The 18,036-nt window shown below is 36.9% G+C and overlaps 1 protein-coding gene across 2 annotated transcripts; it reads right to left on the reverse strand.

Moving 5' to 3' along the window:
- Positions 1-3,959: 3,959 nt before the first annotated feature.
- Kiaa0408 (KIAA0408 ortholog) lies at positions 3,960-16,468 on the reverse strand. 2 transcript variants are annotated; one of them, XR_012907557.1, is made up of 6 exons: positions 16,334-16,468; positions 12,642-12,989; positions 12,466-12,545; positions 9,442-10,621; positions 5,418-7,417; positions 4,431-5,336 (listed from the first exon to the last, which is right to left on the reverse strand). XR_012907557.1 is itself a non-coding variant. In XM_075946722.1 (5 exons), the coding sequence occupies exons 1-5, from the start codon at positions 16,466-16,468 to the stop codon at positions 7,244-7,246; spliced, it is 1,917 nt and encodes a 638-aa protein (XP_075802837.1). In that variant the 3' UTR covers positions 3,960-7,243. The 2 variants fall into 2 exon arrangements, 1 of the variants encoding a protein (XP_075802837.1); XM_075946722.1 differs by having other exon boundaries at positions 3,960-7,417.
- Positions 16,469-18,036: the final 1,568 nt, after the last annotated feature.

Genomic DNA, 18,036 nt, shown 5'->3' on the forward strand with positions numbered 1-18,036 from the left:
ATAGATTCCAATATTTAAACTCAACAGCACAAATTCATTCAGAAAATTTTGTCAAATTGATGCTATCCCATTCTATAGAATTGAACCATTTTTTAAATGAGATAATGTTGAAAACCAAACTAATTCTTAGAATCAAATAAAGGGATGTAGAAGGAAAGTCATGTAAGCCTTGCAGAATACCTTCCATAGTATAAGTGAAATAATTATTGAACTCCTGGATGCTATCAGTCATTTTTTTTGTAGTTTCTCAGATATTACCTGTCATAAGGCACTTATAATGAATTGGAGTAGCTAATTGTTATTGGCCAGCACATCTTGCAGTTGCAGCCATGTGACTGAGAGATGTTAGCAGCAGTGACCAGTATGTGTTGCTTACTTTGGTACTGAAAAATATGCTTTGTTTAACAAATTAAGCGCAGTTATTAAGGTGATCGAATGATTTTGAGAGTTGGAGCCCAGGATTACGAGAAAACCTGAAGTTTTCTGTCAGTTTGAGTTGTGGACTATGTGCACCATGGAGATTGCAGGCAGCAGCATGTGGCCTGCATACAAAGCACAGAGAGGCAGCCTGTGGGTCCTGAGCTGGGAATCACTCAGCAGCAGCCTACAAGCCCCAGGCAGAACTGTCAGTGCCCAATGTGCCACATGGCTGGTAGACTGATCCCACCCAATGAGCCATCTCTTCAATCCCTAACTCTTACCATTTTATATAATCCTGGAGTACAATCCTAGAGAATGTTGCCATTCATATTGTGGAGCATGACAAAAAAGTCTGAGGACGTCTGGTTGAATTTGGGATAAGTAACTTGGACCTGTGTGGCATCAGTCGTTCTTGTGACCCAGATCTGCCTCAGGAAGCTTCTTGCTTCTGCATGGATTAACTGTATATCTAGAAAGTTTCTGTTCCCTGTCCCTTGTCCTTCCCACTGGACAACAGTGGATCAAAACAGAACATTCTTGCACTTGACATCACTTTGCGTAGGTTACTGTCATCCCAGTTCCCTTCTACTCAGATAAGGATCAGAATGATTGACGTCTCACCTTCTTCACATACCACATTACATTTGTTTTTGAGATTGAAGTCTGTTCTTACTAGAACAGTCTGTTTATGTATACTAGATATAAACTTGTAGTCTCTGGGTTATATAATTTTCTTTTGTCTGTTATATGAAGATATGAATGGACTACTTCATAGCACGCCCAAGAAACATTTATGTTCCAGAAAAATACATCAAAAGTAAATAACAGTAGAGGAGAGAGAAAAAGGGCTGTAACATCTCATTCCCTTTGCGTCCTTCCTGGTCTTTCTTACTGATATCCTCAGATAGCATCCTGCCATTTCCAACTTCTAATGCTGCCCGTATTAGTCCAAGGTGTACTGACTCACAATTTGTTTCAGTACTGTGTGTTTATTGTTCTAGATGCCTACAAATAGGCTTCACTTCCTTCTTCTGTTTTCTAGGTCTGAGCTTCTTGGTTACAGATCTTGTATCTGCCAATTTCTTTCCTGAGATTACTCGGCTCTACTTGGGCTCTAGACAAAGAAGGATCCGGAGTTGTTTTTTGAAGAAATTGGAATGGTGACCACTTGTCAGATCTTTGAGCACTGTAGCTCTGGGTTCTCATATGTAATTCTGTCCTCAAGTCCAGATTGGGAAATAGGCTTCAAAAATAAACAGCCTTCAGAGAACAAATTTAAGTGATCTTGAAATCTAAAGTAACTACTTGATTGCTATGCTCTGAATACATTCTTCCAAAATTCACATTGAAATTTAATCTCATGGCAACACTGCTAAGAGATGGGATCTTTCCAGTTATAGCATCACAAGGCCCTCTCATGAATGGACACATCTCTAGCCTTATTAAAGAAATTTGTTGGTATATGTAAAAATATTGATTTCGTATTGAAACTTCATTGTGAATGTTATACTTAATAAAACTGGAGATGATACACACACACACACACACACACACACACACACACACACACACACACACAAGAAATGTTAGCTTTATCTACCATTGGAAGCTTTCGTATTCTACTCTGGAAGGATACCAACTCACATGCTAAGTAAAGCCCAGCAACCCGATCCTGTCTTAGACGGAAGGACCATTCTCACCACTCATCCAGTTGCCTAGCAACAGCTGCCAGAATTATAGAAACTACATTTCTTCTCCTCAGATAACTTGCTTATGGGGATTTTGTTACAATAGGACAGATTATTGAAAGAGTGCTCCAGGGAAAGTGTCATCATTTATTCTGGGGTATGTTGAGCTGGAAACTTTCAGCTAGTGTTGTACTCATTAGCTGTGTACTTTACCTTCTCATACTCTCCATCCCAAATCCTTGGAAAACCAGCATAAGCATTAAAAGTAGAACAGAATTCTCTAAAGTGAGTGTTGGTTGTAACATCTTGAAGCTGTAAACACATACAAACCAGGAGCACCGCAGTCCAGTCACTGAAAGACTCAATCAAACTCCCAATGAGAACTGTTCACTCTCTTCTTTCCTCTTCTCTTCACCCCTCCCCTTTTTTATACAAGATAGGGTTTGAGGAGGCTTATTCAGGAGCTGTTCCCATTTCCAACCACCATCTTGAGAAATATTTATTCTATTTATTATTCTACTTGATTTCCTTCTGTGATTAGAATTTGCAAAAAGTCCATCCTGAAATTCGCTATGAGCTAGAAAGAAACAATAGACTGTGAATGTATTTTGCCAATTGTAAGTCACACAGGCAACAATTTATACAGAAATCAGATTGTGGGTAGTCAGGATGAGGCTTGGCTTCTATTCTTGGGATGTGTGTAGCTATCAGAGGTTTCACAGATCTGAAAGGTTGTCAAGAAACCTGATGATCTTGGTTGTCAACACAATTAGATCTGGATTCAACAAAGCAACATGGCACTGGGCAGGTCTGTGCAGGTATTTCCTGGAGGGGGAAACTTCCTAATCTTTGGAAGGGGAAGGCACTTCTTCAAAGTAAACAGCACTTCCCAGTGGTACCCCACATATGTAGAAGTTCAAGGAAAAGGCTATTGTTTCATGCTTGCACACCTTACTCCCTTGCTTGTAAGTGCACTGTCTGCTGTTGCTTCTCCCACTACCCCCTTCTGACATCAGTACTCAGTTACCTCAGCCTTCAAATGTGAACTGAAAACCAGGGGCTTGTAATGATCCTCCAGGCCTTCTTTATCAGGTTTCGATGCTGAGAGTACAGCCTTATGGATGAGTACTTGCCAGACTCTTAGCCTCTCCAGCATGCGGCTAGCCATTGTAGGACTACCCAGAGTGCATCATGCCAGACAATCTACAAATCTTTTCTTAGTATATATTCATCTTGTGTGCTCTCTTCCTCTAAGAAGACTTTTACGTCGCTTCCAAGTCTGGATTTTTTTTTCTAATTTAACAGGCTTCTCCAGTCTATTGGATTCATAAGTTCACCAAAATGGACTCCATTTTAGGCCATGTGATTTATCTTACTAATATTATTTTACTAATATAAAAATCACTTCCTACATCAAGAAAAGAGACTCAGGAGCAGTCATCTCTGAAGTTTTCCCAAGGATGACTTTCCTTATTTATTTTTTGCCTTATTATGTTAATTTTTTTAAAAAAAATAAGTGCATTTTTTCACTTATAAATTCTGATTAAGAAAAATATTAACATTTGAATTAATAGAACAATAGACTAGAAATTTGTATCTACCTAAAAGAATTTAATCTCATCAGATAAGTGCAAATCTCAGAGCGGAAAGCTCTCTTCAAAGAAAATTTTCTTCAAACTTCATACCATTTAGACGGGAACAGTGTTTGCAATGAGGATTGTCTTCAACTCTGTGGTTATTTCTAGGGAAGCTGCATTGAACAATGTATGCAGCTGAGTTTGGACTCAAAGCTCTACTGGAGTCCAGTATTGAAAGGAAGAAAATAAAGACATTCTTGCGCTTAAAACAGTAGGTGTTTCCAAACTTATTTTATTTAATAGCTTCCAATGGCTGAAGATTTCCATATCAAATAATTTTTTTATCAGAAAATGTACCTAAAATAAATTTAAGGATGTTTTTAGGAAACTTAATACTCTTTATGGGGACCAGATGTTTTGGATATTTTGTTTTTGGGACTTTGTGGTACCTGGTTAAATCATTTATATAGCAGTAAATCACACTTTGGGGAAATGTTAGCAAAATAAAACATAGTCTTCATTTCTTATATGGACAAAAGAAAGCTCTTGGTCATGTTTGAAATGATAAATAAGACAAATTATCACTTATATTTTTCTATTTGGTTTGGGGATATAAGGCATATTAAAAATGTACATGAAAGTGCAAACACATTCACACACACGCACGAGAGAGAGAGAGAGAGAGAGAGAGAGAGAGAGAGAGAGAGAGAGAGAGAGAGATGACCTCAAGGATTCTGCTAGAAGATCAGTTAGAAGTTTCAATAATCCTTTATAAAAAAGGAAAAATAAGACTTTTTTTTTCATTTGTTTCAAAAGCTACTAGGGAAAACATTTCTAAGTAGATATTCCTAACGAAATATTCCTGTAAATGGTTACACATATCCTTAAACCTAGGGATGGTGGCATAATGAAAGGTTATGCTTTAGGGAAGAAAACGTCTACCCAGAATAGAAAAAGAACCAGTTACAAATCACAAGAATTCAAAAGAAAAAATTTGCAACAATAATAATTTCCATTTATCTGTTTTTTTCATAAAATGTATAAATAGCTTTAAAAGAGAACATAGACTAATCAATTTGTTTTAGTTTCTTCAGTCTTCTAATCAAGGAGTTGGACTAAATGCTAATTTTTTAGTTGTAGTAGTCTATGATTCAAGCTAATATAAGATATTAAAATGGTCCCATTGGTTTATTCAAATGATAATAGAAAAGGAGGGCTTAAACTTACAAAGGTTGGCAATGTAATTATTTTTGTTTTTTTTTTGTTAACAAAGAAAAGTATTAAGTGATGAAAGATATTATCCAAAGTTTGAATCCTCTCAGTTTCTCGTCAGTACCCCTGTTTCCAAATCAGCCTGGCCATCAAATATATTACATTGTTTTGTTTTATTAAAGATTCCAGGAATCCCAGGTCCCCACTGCTAGAAATCTATTTTTATTATTTTTAGGCCTTCCCATTTTTAAAGGAGAGCTCAGAATTCTGGCTTGAGCATAGAAACAGGGGGCTACCGATCAATCCCAGACTGCCTGGGATACAGGGGTGCTGCCTGAGACACTGCCTGGGACACAGGGGTACAGGGAAACAGACATGAACACAGCAGAGACAGGGGGCTACTATCAATCCCAGAATGCCTGGGATACTGGGGTGCTGCCTGGTATACAGGGGTGCTGCCTGGGATACAGGGGTGCTGCCTGGGATACAGGGGTGCTGCCTGGGATACAGGGGGTGCTGCCTGGTATACAGGGGTGCTGCCTGGGACACAGAGGTGCTGCCTGGGATACAGGGGTGCAAGGAAACAGACGTGAAGACAGCAATAGCTTTAGCTTATCATTTCAACCCAAGGAACCACTTTTCCAGGGTTTTCTCTTCTCTAGGGTTTAAAGTATAGAGCAATTAACACCCAGTTTCTTGGCTGCTCTCCTGTGGTAGGAAAAAGTCCTTTAAGAGTGAGAGAGTGGATCTATAACCTTCACTACGTGTGCCAAACTCACACTCTAAGACACTTAATTCCTCTTAAGCCCTAGAAACCTTTTACTGTAAACCACGAATCTAGCCATCACCACGCCACAGTCTCAAGCCTTTTAAGGCAATCTGTGATTTACAAATTACTTATTTTACTTCAGGGAATGGAATAATAAGGTGGATTCCTTTTAGTGGCTACAGTATCATAAGGAGAAAGCCCACTGAATTTGCTAGACATGAGAATTTCTTTTTGGGTGAAGTAGATTAATACTAACCATGTAACACAATTGCTCTTAAAGGAGAACAATTTACAACAAAGTTGTTTTAAGATCGGCCATGTAAGATTCTGAGGATCTCAACTTTCCTACTTCTCCTATGTCACTTATCAATAGAGATTTCATGCATCTGGTGTGAGCAAATTGTAGCCGTGATATATATTGGTGGTCACATTGACCACCAATGCCCAAATTTAGTTTAAGGCCTTTTTACACAGGATAAGAAATGCAATATAGTTTAGCTATCAATGAAAGGTTGTTCCTGATCATCCTCCTTATAAAAAATAGGAATTAGTCTTTTATCTTCTAATTATTGGGAAAAACTTAGAAAAAGGAAAAATCAAAACAAGTGACTTACCTCCGCAGAGAAAGAACTCCAAATAAAGTAGCTAAACTTAAAAACTTACCACAATTTTAACAGAAAGTAAAATTCAGCACAATTTAATTTTTTTTCTGCATCTCATTTAAGGAAGGTTTGTTACTGAAATCAACAAAAGAAATTTATTATTTTATCCTGTTATTATTAAGGCAGTCTTACGATACTGGCTCCAAGAATCAAGTATACAGTTAAAGCCAAGTGAGACTACCAGATGATATACAAAAACACGGATGAGCATCTTATACCTGTTTTAGAAGACTGATATGTTATACTTGTGATGTTTTCATTTAAACAAGAAATCAATAGTATCAGTTACCTCCATATGAGTTAAGATGCTGTTTAAAATTGATTTCTGGAAAACTTCTAATGTCTGGTTCATGTATAATTCTCATTGTTCAATGTAGTTAGTGGCCAAGGAAGTGTTTAGATAATATATGAATGTCAAATGCCTTAGGTATATACCTATTAAAAGGTATGCAAAATATAAATAGGATTGTATATTTTCAAAACTTTAAAATAAACACAAAGAATATATAGGTCTACATGTTATAATTTAAGGTCAACACTAGCACATAATTTTTTACCTAAATACATTCCTATGACAATACATGCACCGACAAACACATGGCCATGCACAGAATCTTGTTTTCTGCATTTGCAAGAAAGTTAGACTATACAATATTGTACATTGTTTCAACTTAAATCATTTTGGAAAGTCAATGAGGATGGCAATAAAAAAATCTAATCTAAGAAATTAAAGTACAAGGAGATAATTATCCCACAGATTAAAAACACTGAAGACCGATGGAAAGTTAGGGTTAGATTGCTTGTCCCAGTGATCTTGAAAGTTGCAGAAGAGAACAGGATTGTTTGCAAACACTCTGAATATTCAGTTTGGCAAAAGGGATGAGAACTTGTATAATCCAGCAATCCAGGCTAGATCTAGACCATCTGGGCTTCGGTTTGCAGAGAGACTTTATAGCTGTAGGCAGTCCTCCGTAAGGCTGGGGGTGCAGATGGTGATCTGGATGCCCATCTGGATGGGAGTCGGCGATTAGCTGGTCTGGCAGGTCGGGAAAATCCTTTTCCATTCGAGGCTTTCACTGCTATGGATTCCTATAACACAAATAAAGGCCACGATCTCTTTACACATGCCACCTTTATACACACACACACACACACACACACACACACAAAATACATCAAAAGGATCATCATCACTACCACCATAACAATAATAAAAATGTTCATAAGGTTTTGTGCTCATGGTTCCAACTGTCCTTTCAATGATTTTTCTATATTTATTTTTATTATATATAGGTGTTTTGCTTGTATGCACTGTGTGTGTACCTGGTGCCCATAAAAGTCAGAAGTGGTCATCAGATTCCCTGAAACTGAAATTATAGGTGGATACCAGGGCCTCTAGAAGAGCAGCAAGTGCTCTTCACTGCTGAGCTCCCACAACCCTCTAACTGGCCTGCCTAATAAAGCTGATATTGTTGTACCAGGGACAGTCAGTGAGGACAGACTTGGGTGTTACTATTTTCCTTCATAGCCAAGCAATAGACTCATTTTTAAAATTGTCCCTTTGGAAATGTAAATTTAATTCAAGTTTTTCTTTTAAAAAAAATGAAGCAAAGCAATACAATATGTTCCTAAGGATCTACAGTAGAATGAAATTGAATGAATGAAACTTATGTCCTGGCAATGCTGAAGCATGCATGGGCAGCACGTATATGGCGGTTCTGTTGAACTTGTTCATATAGGGTTTCATGGTCTAAGTTGATGAGAACAACTGACCAGGTCTCTTCCTCAAGAGGGCACCAGATCTCATTACAGATGGTTGTAAGCCACCATGTGGTTGCTGGGAATTGAACTCAGGAATTTTCGAAGAGCAGGCAGTGCTCTTAACAGGCAAAGCAATCTGATCAATGAAAAAGAGGAAACATTCAGCATCTATTCTTAGTTAATGAGAAATTTGTTTGTTAATGTACGTGTTTGTGTGTCTCTGGTCATAGAACCTACAGAGTTATGGTTTCAACTAAAATGAAGGAAAGTACAAAAGCCAAGGGATTATTTGAAATGCTGACTAATGATAATAAGTCATCTTATTTAAATTGCATATTTACATAAAGGGCATTTTGTATAAGTCTTCATAGTAAATACCAATTTTCTTGACCTCTCCTTTTACAATTAATGAAGACAGTACTCTTTTAAATGGACAAAAGAAAAAAGAGAAGAAAAGTTTATTTAAATACCCATTCTTTTTGTTAATTTTCATGTGAAAAGTATCTATGACTAGCTGTAGTTTGTAGATAGTCTTTTAGTGGCAAAAACAAAGATCTGTTTTTGTTTGTTTTAAAATTTTAAGCATTTAAAAGGAGACATTGTTTTGAATGATTGCTTTGCCTTCATGTACATTCATGTTGCAAACCCTATGAGGCCACAGGTCACGAAATGGGAAAGTCTGAATCAATCATAATCAAGAAAGAGGAAGCTATTAAAAATTAATTTACTGAAACAATAAAACTTTAGAGTAAAACTGTAAGTCAACAGATATGTATTATGATTTTTTTTAAAAGAAAGGAAACAAACAGCTTTCCCCAGGTTTTCGAAAGTATCTTTTGTCATTCATTCATTCATTCATTCATTTATTTATTCATTCATTCATTTATTTATTATTTACTTATTTTTGAGGCAGAGTCTCACTACTTAGTCCCAGATGGCCTGGAGCTAACTTTGAAAAATCACTCCAGTCTCAAACTCACAGAGATCTACCCGTTTCTGACTCCTAAGTGTTGAAATTAAAGGCACAATCATCACTTGTGTCCTTAATATTACTTATTTGTAAGTAATGTACTAGATGAAGTTTTTAAAACTATACCCTCAGCGCATATTAAGATATTGCCTCACAGAGGGCCAAGACATTAAGAAGATCCCAACATAGTTTGACATCGTACTTATATGATCTAGAAACTAAACTTGACCTCAGAGCTATTGCTCAAGACAGATGTAGTCCCTGATTTCTCAACTGTGTTATCTTAGTTGAATCTAGTCCTTGCTCCACTTGCTGAATCCCACACTAAACCAAGTGTTCCATTTGACACAATTCTAAACATTGACATGATACCACCACTTACATCAGAACCACATTTGGTCCAGTTATCTCTGAAACATCTTGAATTTTGCTGCGCAGGCCTTGTCTCTGTCTCATAGGTTTTCAGCAGCTTTTCCACAACACCGTAATTTGATCTGGGATCAGCTGACCTTGGCCGGCTAGAAAAATTGCTTGGTCTCCAATCATGCTCATGGAACATGAGCTGATAGCTGCTGGGACTCGTACATGCCTGTATTTGTTTGACTGGGCCTGTTGCAGAGACTTTTGCAGAATTACTGAACACATTTTCTATGGGTCCAGGTGTGTGGTCACTAACTTTCAAACCACTAGTCCCACTGTCATGTTCTGGCATGTCACCTCTATGAGCAAGAGAGACATCAAGAAGGTTGAGAACATCAGGCGATTCTGAATCGTTTTGACTCTGCTGTATTGCTTGACAATTTCTGTCCGTTCTGAAGACAGTTCTGTTAAATTCATCAATCTTTGCTGCCAGCTTTTCATTCCTTGGAGTCTGTTCATAACTGCAGCTGTAACTTCTAAGTGGATCTCTCTGTGTCACTGAGGGAAGAAAGTCATTTTTCACATGAAGATCAAGCTGAGATTTATTAGGATTATCTGGAATCACCTTTTCAAATTTTGCTTTATTGGGTGTAAAACCAGTTTTTTGGGACTGCACAGAAGGGCTCTCCTTTGTACCTGACACAGAGTCAGATAACCACATATTAAGTCCAATCTCTTCATTACCTGGAGGCTTGCTATCTATTTTGACTTCTGGGGTCAAAGAGGAAACCATGGTACTATCTTTCAAATTTCTCTCTTCTTGTGGAAAGAGTGGAGACTGCCTCAGAAGGAGATGAGAATTGCAGTTAGTTTTGTTTTGACTCTCATGGGCCACCCACCTGTGATATAAACTTTCCTTCAGTCTTTCTTGGGCTTGTTCAGAATATAAACTGGGGAAATTTCGAGAGGTACTTCTTGGAGGAGGAACTGGAGGAGTTTCACTTCTTTGTAAGTCAATTAAACCAATTCCATAGTTTTTCATAGAATTGTTTTGGAGTCCGTTGGCACAGCTCAGATTCTTTTTCTGTTTTTCTTTCTCCCTATTGGTTGGAAGGATGCCCTGGCCATTACTGATCAAGTGGTTCCCATGAGGTACACTGATTTCATTTGGCATTTCCTGGAGAACAGAATCAGACTTCATCCTAAACAATTATAAATCAAGGTATATTAATGACATTTTTTTTCAAAATGAGCTTTTAAAAGAAGTCATAGTTTAAAAATGTATTTATGCTATTAGAAAGTCACAATTTGCTAAATTATGTGTGTAGTTATATATGTGTGCGTATGTATGTGTACATATATATATATAATGTGATTATATACATAATGTGATATATATGTGTATATATGTATGTATCCTAAATTAATTTATTATAAGACCTATTTATTGCTTTCTTGTAGGGTAAGTGTTACACTCATGGTTCTAACCCAAATTTTAGTCAGTGTCACCCCTTACTTTTCCTAGCATGAAACCTCATGCTAGATTCAAACTATGCAATGTAGTCTCTTGGGTTTCTGCTCTTGATGTCCCCATTTCTACAGTATTTTTCCTATAATATCCTTTTCCTCATTTTCCTATGCAAGTTCTATTTTCTATTAAATAGTTCCTATTCAGCCTTCACTTTTCTCCTTGGATTTTCAATAACATTGGGAATAGTGTCAGTCTGAGTGGAGTATCATGAACACTAGGTAATTCCAAATGGAAGGTGTCATTTGAACTTGAAAGGAAGGTAAGACTGTATTTTATGAATCAAAGAAAGGTAGTAAGAAGAAATAAACTCTAGCAAAGTGTGCCCACTGAGAGAATGAAGAGAATCCTGCATAGACTTATAGCAGAGTGAGAGATGATGAAAGATAGGTTATGCCAAATCTTAGAACAATGTTAGCCCACACCTTGAGGCTTTAAAGTCATTTCTCAAGGTCATGGAATGACCATGGAAGCTTCATTTTTTAGTGGTTTTTGTTTTTTGGGGAATTTCATAAATATATTTTGATCATGTTTTTCATTTTTCATCTTCCTTTAACTCCTCCCAGATCCTCTCTACCTACCTAATCACTCAACTTCATGTTCTTTTTCACCATGACAGCTTGAGATTCTATATAATTTGTAAATGGAGATGGACAAGTCTTTGCATAAGACATGAATAGAGTAACAATGTGGATGAACAAACATCAAAATCACACAATAAAATGAATTATATATATTCAACTTATAAAAAGCTCCTACAACAATGTAAGATGAAGTATAGGAAACACCCATTAACAGAGGACAGAAGGGAGGAAGCTCAATGGGCAAATGGAATGCAGTGCACAGTGACAAACTCTGTTGCAAGTCATCACAAAGCTTCTCAGGTTCTTCACAGCTAAATAACAATAAGGAATCTCATTGTTGTAGCATTCTAAGAGAAGCTCTGGTCCCTCAATGAGCTAAATATTGATACAAAATAATATGTACTTAGCCATGCACAGAACTCCAAATTATTTTTTTAAACTTAGTTAAAGCTTAGTCTTAAAATTATATTATGATTCTGACATAAAACCAGAGCTGGTGCCATATAGACATATAATGTGTTACTTGGAAGTACATATTCCTTTATTATATACCTAACTGTTGAGAAATAAATGATCCAGTATTAAAATATTTAAACAGAACATCTTGTACTGTTCAAATACCACATTGCTAACTTTGTCATGTTTAATAACTGATTTAACTGGATCTGTCCATTTGCATATTTTTCCTCCTGCTGACACACAATGAGAAAGAACTACAGTCGAGGATACATAATCATTTATTACAGTCTATCTTAACTAAACACCAAAAGGAATATCATATTCCTAATATTTAAGTAATGAAATGGATTGGAAGATTACTTTTAAGAATTCATGAAATAAGGTATACATTAAGAGACAGTTTAGATTCACTGACTATAAACAGAATTCTTTTTTGATTTCCCGGATTACAACGATCGCATGTGTGCCAGCCTACCTTCTGTGGTTAGAGCGCTTTCGGATTTCCTCTTGAAAGGTACACAGTTCTTCACTAACTTTTGCGAGTTCGTCAAGAGCCTTCACACACATAACACATAAAAAGGAACCTTTGTTAGAACTCAGAGTGTTCACACTTCTTTAGAAACAGTTTCTGGTTGGTCCTATCTTACTTACTGTGTTAAGGGCAACAGAACAGTTTGTACTCTCCTCCTCAGAAGGCCTCCTGTCAGCCCACACATCACACGCCTTCTCTTCTGTGGCCATCAGATTCAGAAGCCCTACTTTACTTTCCGGGGGTACGTTTTGTTTTCTGTACACTTGATTTCCTTCCCCGAGGAAGTCTCTTTCTACTTTGTTTTCCTTTACCAGACCATCTTGGTGATTTGTCACTCTGAATTCACATTGTCTTGAACTGGGGAGATTTGGAGGAAATTCCATTTTATCTCGAACATGATCAAGATTAATGACCTTAAAATGTTCATTCATGTTCATTCTCCTCCTCAGCTTTACTTCCTGGCAAAGCTGTAAGAAATAAAAATTAAAAATTTACTTTTGCTAGTTTATTTGATCAATATATGTATATATATTTAAAAGTAGAATCTCACTACATAGTCTTGAATCGAACCTCATTCTGAAGATCAGAATGACCTCAAACTCCCAAATATCTACCTGCTTCTGCCTCTGAGCAGTGGAAATAAAGGTGTGTGCTTGTGTGCCTACCTTTGATCCATATTATTGATACTGAGCAAATTATTTTGAGTTCTCTTTGCAATATTACTATGTACTACCATGGGTATTAATGCTTGTGCGTATAGAGAATGCCTATAAAACAAGAATGAGCTAGAACAATTGTGGTGAATCATAAAGACTAGTTTCTAGTAGGGAAAAGTAAGGATTCTGTTTTTTGATAAGAAATCAAATTAAAAAGATGGGTTACAGATCTAAACAGAATTCTCAATAGAAGACTCTCAAATGGCTGAAAAACATTTAAGGAATTGCTTAACAACTTTAACCATCAGGGAAATGCAAATCAAAATGAATTTGAGATGACCATTCAGAATGGCTAAGATCAAAAACACTGATGATAACTTATGCTAGGTAAGATACAGTAAGGGGCACATTCCTCCATTGCTGGTGGGAGTACAAACTTGTACAGCAACTTTGGAAATCAGTATGGCAGTTTCTCAGAAAACTTAGAATCAATCTACCTCAAAACTCAGCTATACCACTCTTAGGCATGTACCCAAAGGATGTGCAATCGTACCACAAGGACACTTGCTCTACTATTTTCATAGTAGTATTATTGATAACAGCCAAAACCTAGAAACAACCTAGATGCCCCTCAACCAAAGAGTGGGTAAAAAAAATGTGGTACATTTAGATAATGGAGTATTACTCTGATGTGGGATTCCCCTCTGTATGCTGTGAATAAGATTGGTTAATTAATAAAGAAAACTGTCTTGGCCTGTTGATAGGGCAGAACTTAGATAAACAGGGAAAACTAAACTGAATGCTGGGAGAAAGGAGGCAGTCAGAGAGAAGCCATGTAGCCCAGATGGAGACAGACACCAGAACTTTAGCTGGTAGGTCATGACCTCCTGGTGATGCACAGATTAATAAAGATGGGTTAAATGAAGATGTAAGAGTTAGCCAATAAGAAGCTAGAGCTATTGGGCCAAGCAATGTTTTAATTAATACAGTTTCTCTGTGATTATTTTAGGGCTGAGAAGCTGGGAACCAACAAGCAGTCTCCTTTCAACATTACTTAGGGGTAAAAAACAATGAAATCATGAAATTTGCAGGCAAATGCATGGAACTAGACAAAATAATCTCAAGAGAGGTAACCAGACCTAGAAAGACATACACAGTATATACTCACTTATAAGTGGATATTAAATGTAAAGCAAATGATAACCAGACTACAACAAATAGTCCTAGAAAAGCTAGGTAACAAAGAGGACCCTAAGAGGGACATACATGGATCACCCTAGGAAGCAAAAATAGAAATCTTCTGGGTAAACTAGGGTTGGGGGGAACAAGGAGAGGGGAAGTGGGATAAGAGCATGAGAGAAAAGAATGGTTGAGTTGTGAGAGGGACAGAGAGGAGAGCATGGCAAATTCCCAGGAACCCATAAGCGTGACCCCAGCTAAGACTCTTAGTAATAGTGGAGAGGGTGCCTGAACAGGCCTTCTCCTCTAATCAGAATGGTGACTACTCTAATTATCATCATAGAACCTTCATCCAGTAACTGATGGAAATAGATGCAGAGATACACAGTCAAGCACTGGGCTGAGCTCCTAGAGATCAGTGGAAGAGAATGTGGTGGTATTACATGAGCAAGGGGTACGGTGGTTCAAGATCACGATTGAGAAACCCACAGAGATAACTGACACATGCTAGTGAGAGCTCATGAACTCTGTCTGATAGCTGAGAAGCTTGCATGGGTTCAAATTAGGCCCTCTGAATGTGAGCGACAGTTGTGTGGCTTGGTCTTTTAGTGGGGCCCCTGGTAGTGGGACCAGGATTTATCCCTGTTGCATGAACTGGCTTTCTGGAGCCCATTCCCTATTTTGGGATACCATGCTCAGTCTTGATACAGGAGGGAAGGATTTGGTTCTGACTCAACTTGATACACAAACCTTTGTTGACTCCCCATAGAAGACCTTACTCTCTCTAAGGAGTGGCTGGGAGGTGGGGGAGAAGAATAAGGAGGGAAGGGAGGGGAAACTGTGGTTGGTATGTAAATGAATAAAAAATAAAAAAATACGCATATAAAAAAATAAAGGAAGTCTGGATCTCTACAGAATACAGAAGCACAATAACAAAATTACACTGACTTGAATCAATTACTGGCTATTCTCCCTAACCACTTTCTGATATAATAAGAGTTTAACATTAGTAAAGTAAAATATTTTAAACATATAATCTCATATAGCAACATTAATTATCCAAATAGCTGACAACATCATATAGTAAATCGACATATTCTTCCCTCTAAGTAAGCCCTTATTAATCATCCCCTTTAGCTCGTCAACTGCATTATTGAGGAGTAGATATTATAGTGATATTTTTAATGACACAGTGATACACATTCTTTAAGAATGTTGTTTATTTTTGTGCAGATTAAAATGAGTGCATAAGTGTTCCACATGATAAAACAGAGCTTGAAAGCTTGGGCCATCTATTGACTCTGTTAAAGACAATCCTAAATTATTTCCTAAGGAGGCTACCTCATTGAGATCAGCAGATACTCTGTCAACTCACCCTTAAAGTGAAGAAGGAAGTGGCATTCTCCTGAGACTTGTATCTTGCAAAAATATGTCATTTTTCAAAACAGACCATCAAATAACTTTAAAGCTTTAAAACTTCATTTCACAAATGCAATAAATGTCTTTAATAATAACATACATACTTGATAATGAACCATAACTTCATTTGAGAGAATGTACATAACTAATATATTAAGAATACGTGGTGCTTTTAGTTACCCAATGTTGATTTAAGTTTTAGTCACTCACCTCATTGAAGCAAGGTTGTCACCAAACTACAGCAATAAATGGATTGTTTTGATGCTTACAAAGTTATCTGTATTGAACTGCTCTCTTAACAAGGCAAATTTGAAGGATGAGATGAATACAGAAGGAATTGGATATAATACACAAAAATGGGACTTTCTCAGACCCAATATATTTAGCATGCAAAATGAAAGGTCATGTGTATGATGAACACAATTTCCTTTGAGATTGAAAATACAGCAATTGTCCTTTTACTCAGGAATTTTTTGGTTCTTTTTTTGTTTTAAGAGAGAGGGTTTTTTATAAAGGCAAGTGAGTTTACAGTATGTTTAAACTAAATCAAACCATACCTCTTCGATCTTCTTCTGCATGACCTTCCACTGACTTTCCCATTCTTTTCTTTCATTATCAAACTGGTCCAGTAACTCCATCTTTTCCTTATGCCAGTTGGTTTCTGAGTTCTCCCACTGCTTTTGCAGGTCCATGGCAACTGTATGAGTGTCAGACAAGGGGTTTCTGCTCCTCTCTGCCTTCTTTGAACTGTTTCTTGGAAGTGTGGAAGTGTTTGAATTGAAGTGGTCTCACTTGCCTTTATAAAATAAAGATACAAGAAGATAGAGTCTCAAATTCATGTGCTTTCTGGAAACATCATTTTGACAAGAGTCAATGACATAATTTAACTATAGAAAACTAAACACAAAAGAAGCAAGATCTCCCCCATGTCAAGTGGGAAGACTGTACCAAGACCCGAAGCCAGGTAGTCACTGTGGGACTCCCATGTCTCAGTAAGAAACCATACCAATCTTAAAAATGAAAAGGGTCATTATTTTACTTTCTCAAATAAGATCTCAAGTATCATTACTATTCTGTGAGACACATTTTAAAACTTACTCATGGTCTCTTTTCTTTCATTGGGACTATATATGTCTACATGTCTAAAATTATAACTATAGGAAACTGGAGAAAAACTTTCTTATGTTACACTAAGTAGTGACCAAAATGACCTGATTTCTAACATTCAGGAAATGAACTTTTATGGTTTGATGAGACATTTTAAAATACCAGAAATAGGGACTAGAAAGATAGCTCAGAGCTTTAGATTGCATATTGCTCTTACAGAGAACCCATGTTTGGTTCTCAGCCCCCTTATTAAATGACTTATAATCCTCTGTAATTCCAGCTTCAGGGAATTCAATAGCTTTTTCTGAATTCTGTGGACACTTCCAATGATACATGTACATACTCCATCCCCACATATACACATAGTTACAAATTAACCTTAAAATACCAGATACATAATTTTGTTATAAAAGTTGATATTTTATTTATATTAAAGTGAGGATATTCATAGCATTATTATGAACTTTAGATAGTATTATACATGTACAGCAATTTGAGAAATTAAAAAACTTTGGACTTGAAAATTCTTATTTTATTTGAAGAACATTTTATTAATAAAAATAAAAGCATGTATGTTTGTAGTGAATAGAAAAGTTTATTAATAATAAATGATTTTGTTTAAAATAATTATGCCAGTAAGGAACATAGAGTTATGTGTTGTAGAGAAGCCACTTTTTCGTTTCCCAGCTGCCCAAACTCCTGAAATAACCACACAGACAATGTATTAATTAAATCACTGCTTGGCCAATTACTTAAGCATATTGCTAGCTAGCTCTTACATCTAGAATTAACCCATCTTCATTATTTTATATTTTATCATGAGGATTGTGGCCTATCAACAAGGTTTCAGCATGTCTGTCTCCAACAGTAGCTCCATGGCTTCTCTCTGACTCTACCTCCTTTCTCCCAGCATTCAGTTTAGTTTTTCCCGACTACCTCTATTCTGCTCTGCACAGGCCCAAGACAGTTTGTTTATTAAACAATGGTATTTACAGTATACAGAGGGGAATCCCACATCAGTTATGTGTAACTCAGCAGGTTCACATGTTTAGCTTGTCAAGGTCCTGAGCAGATCTCCAGAACATACATGTGTACAAGCACGTGTACATGCATGCACACGCATGTGCGCGTGTGTGTGCGTGCACGCACACAC

The sequence above is a fragment of the Microtus pennsylvanicus genome, chromosome 1 (assembly GCF_037038515.1).
Source record: "Microtus pennsylvanicus isolate mMicPen1 chromosome 1, mMicPen1.hap1, whole genome shotgun sequence".
Taxonomy (NCBI): domain Eukaryota; kingdom Metazoa; phylum Chordata; class Mammalia; order Rodentia; family Cricetidae; genus Microtus; species Microtus pennsylvanicus.

Coding starts and splice junctions, on each gene's coding strand:
- Kiaa0408 (XM_075946722.1), bottom strand. CDS start 16,468: ATGGACCTGCAAAAGCAGTGGGAGAACTCAGAAACCAACTGGCATAAG. Junction 12,990..16,333: donor TGCAGAAGAAGATCGAAGAG/GTATGGTTTGAT, acceptor TATTTCTTACAG/CTTTGCCAGGAAGTAAAGCT. Junction 12,546..12,641: donor GTTCTGTTGCCCTTAACACA/GTAAGTAAGATA, acceptor ATGTGTGTGAAG/GCTCTTGACGAACTCGCAAA.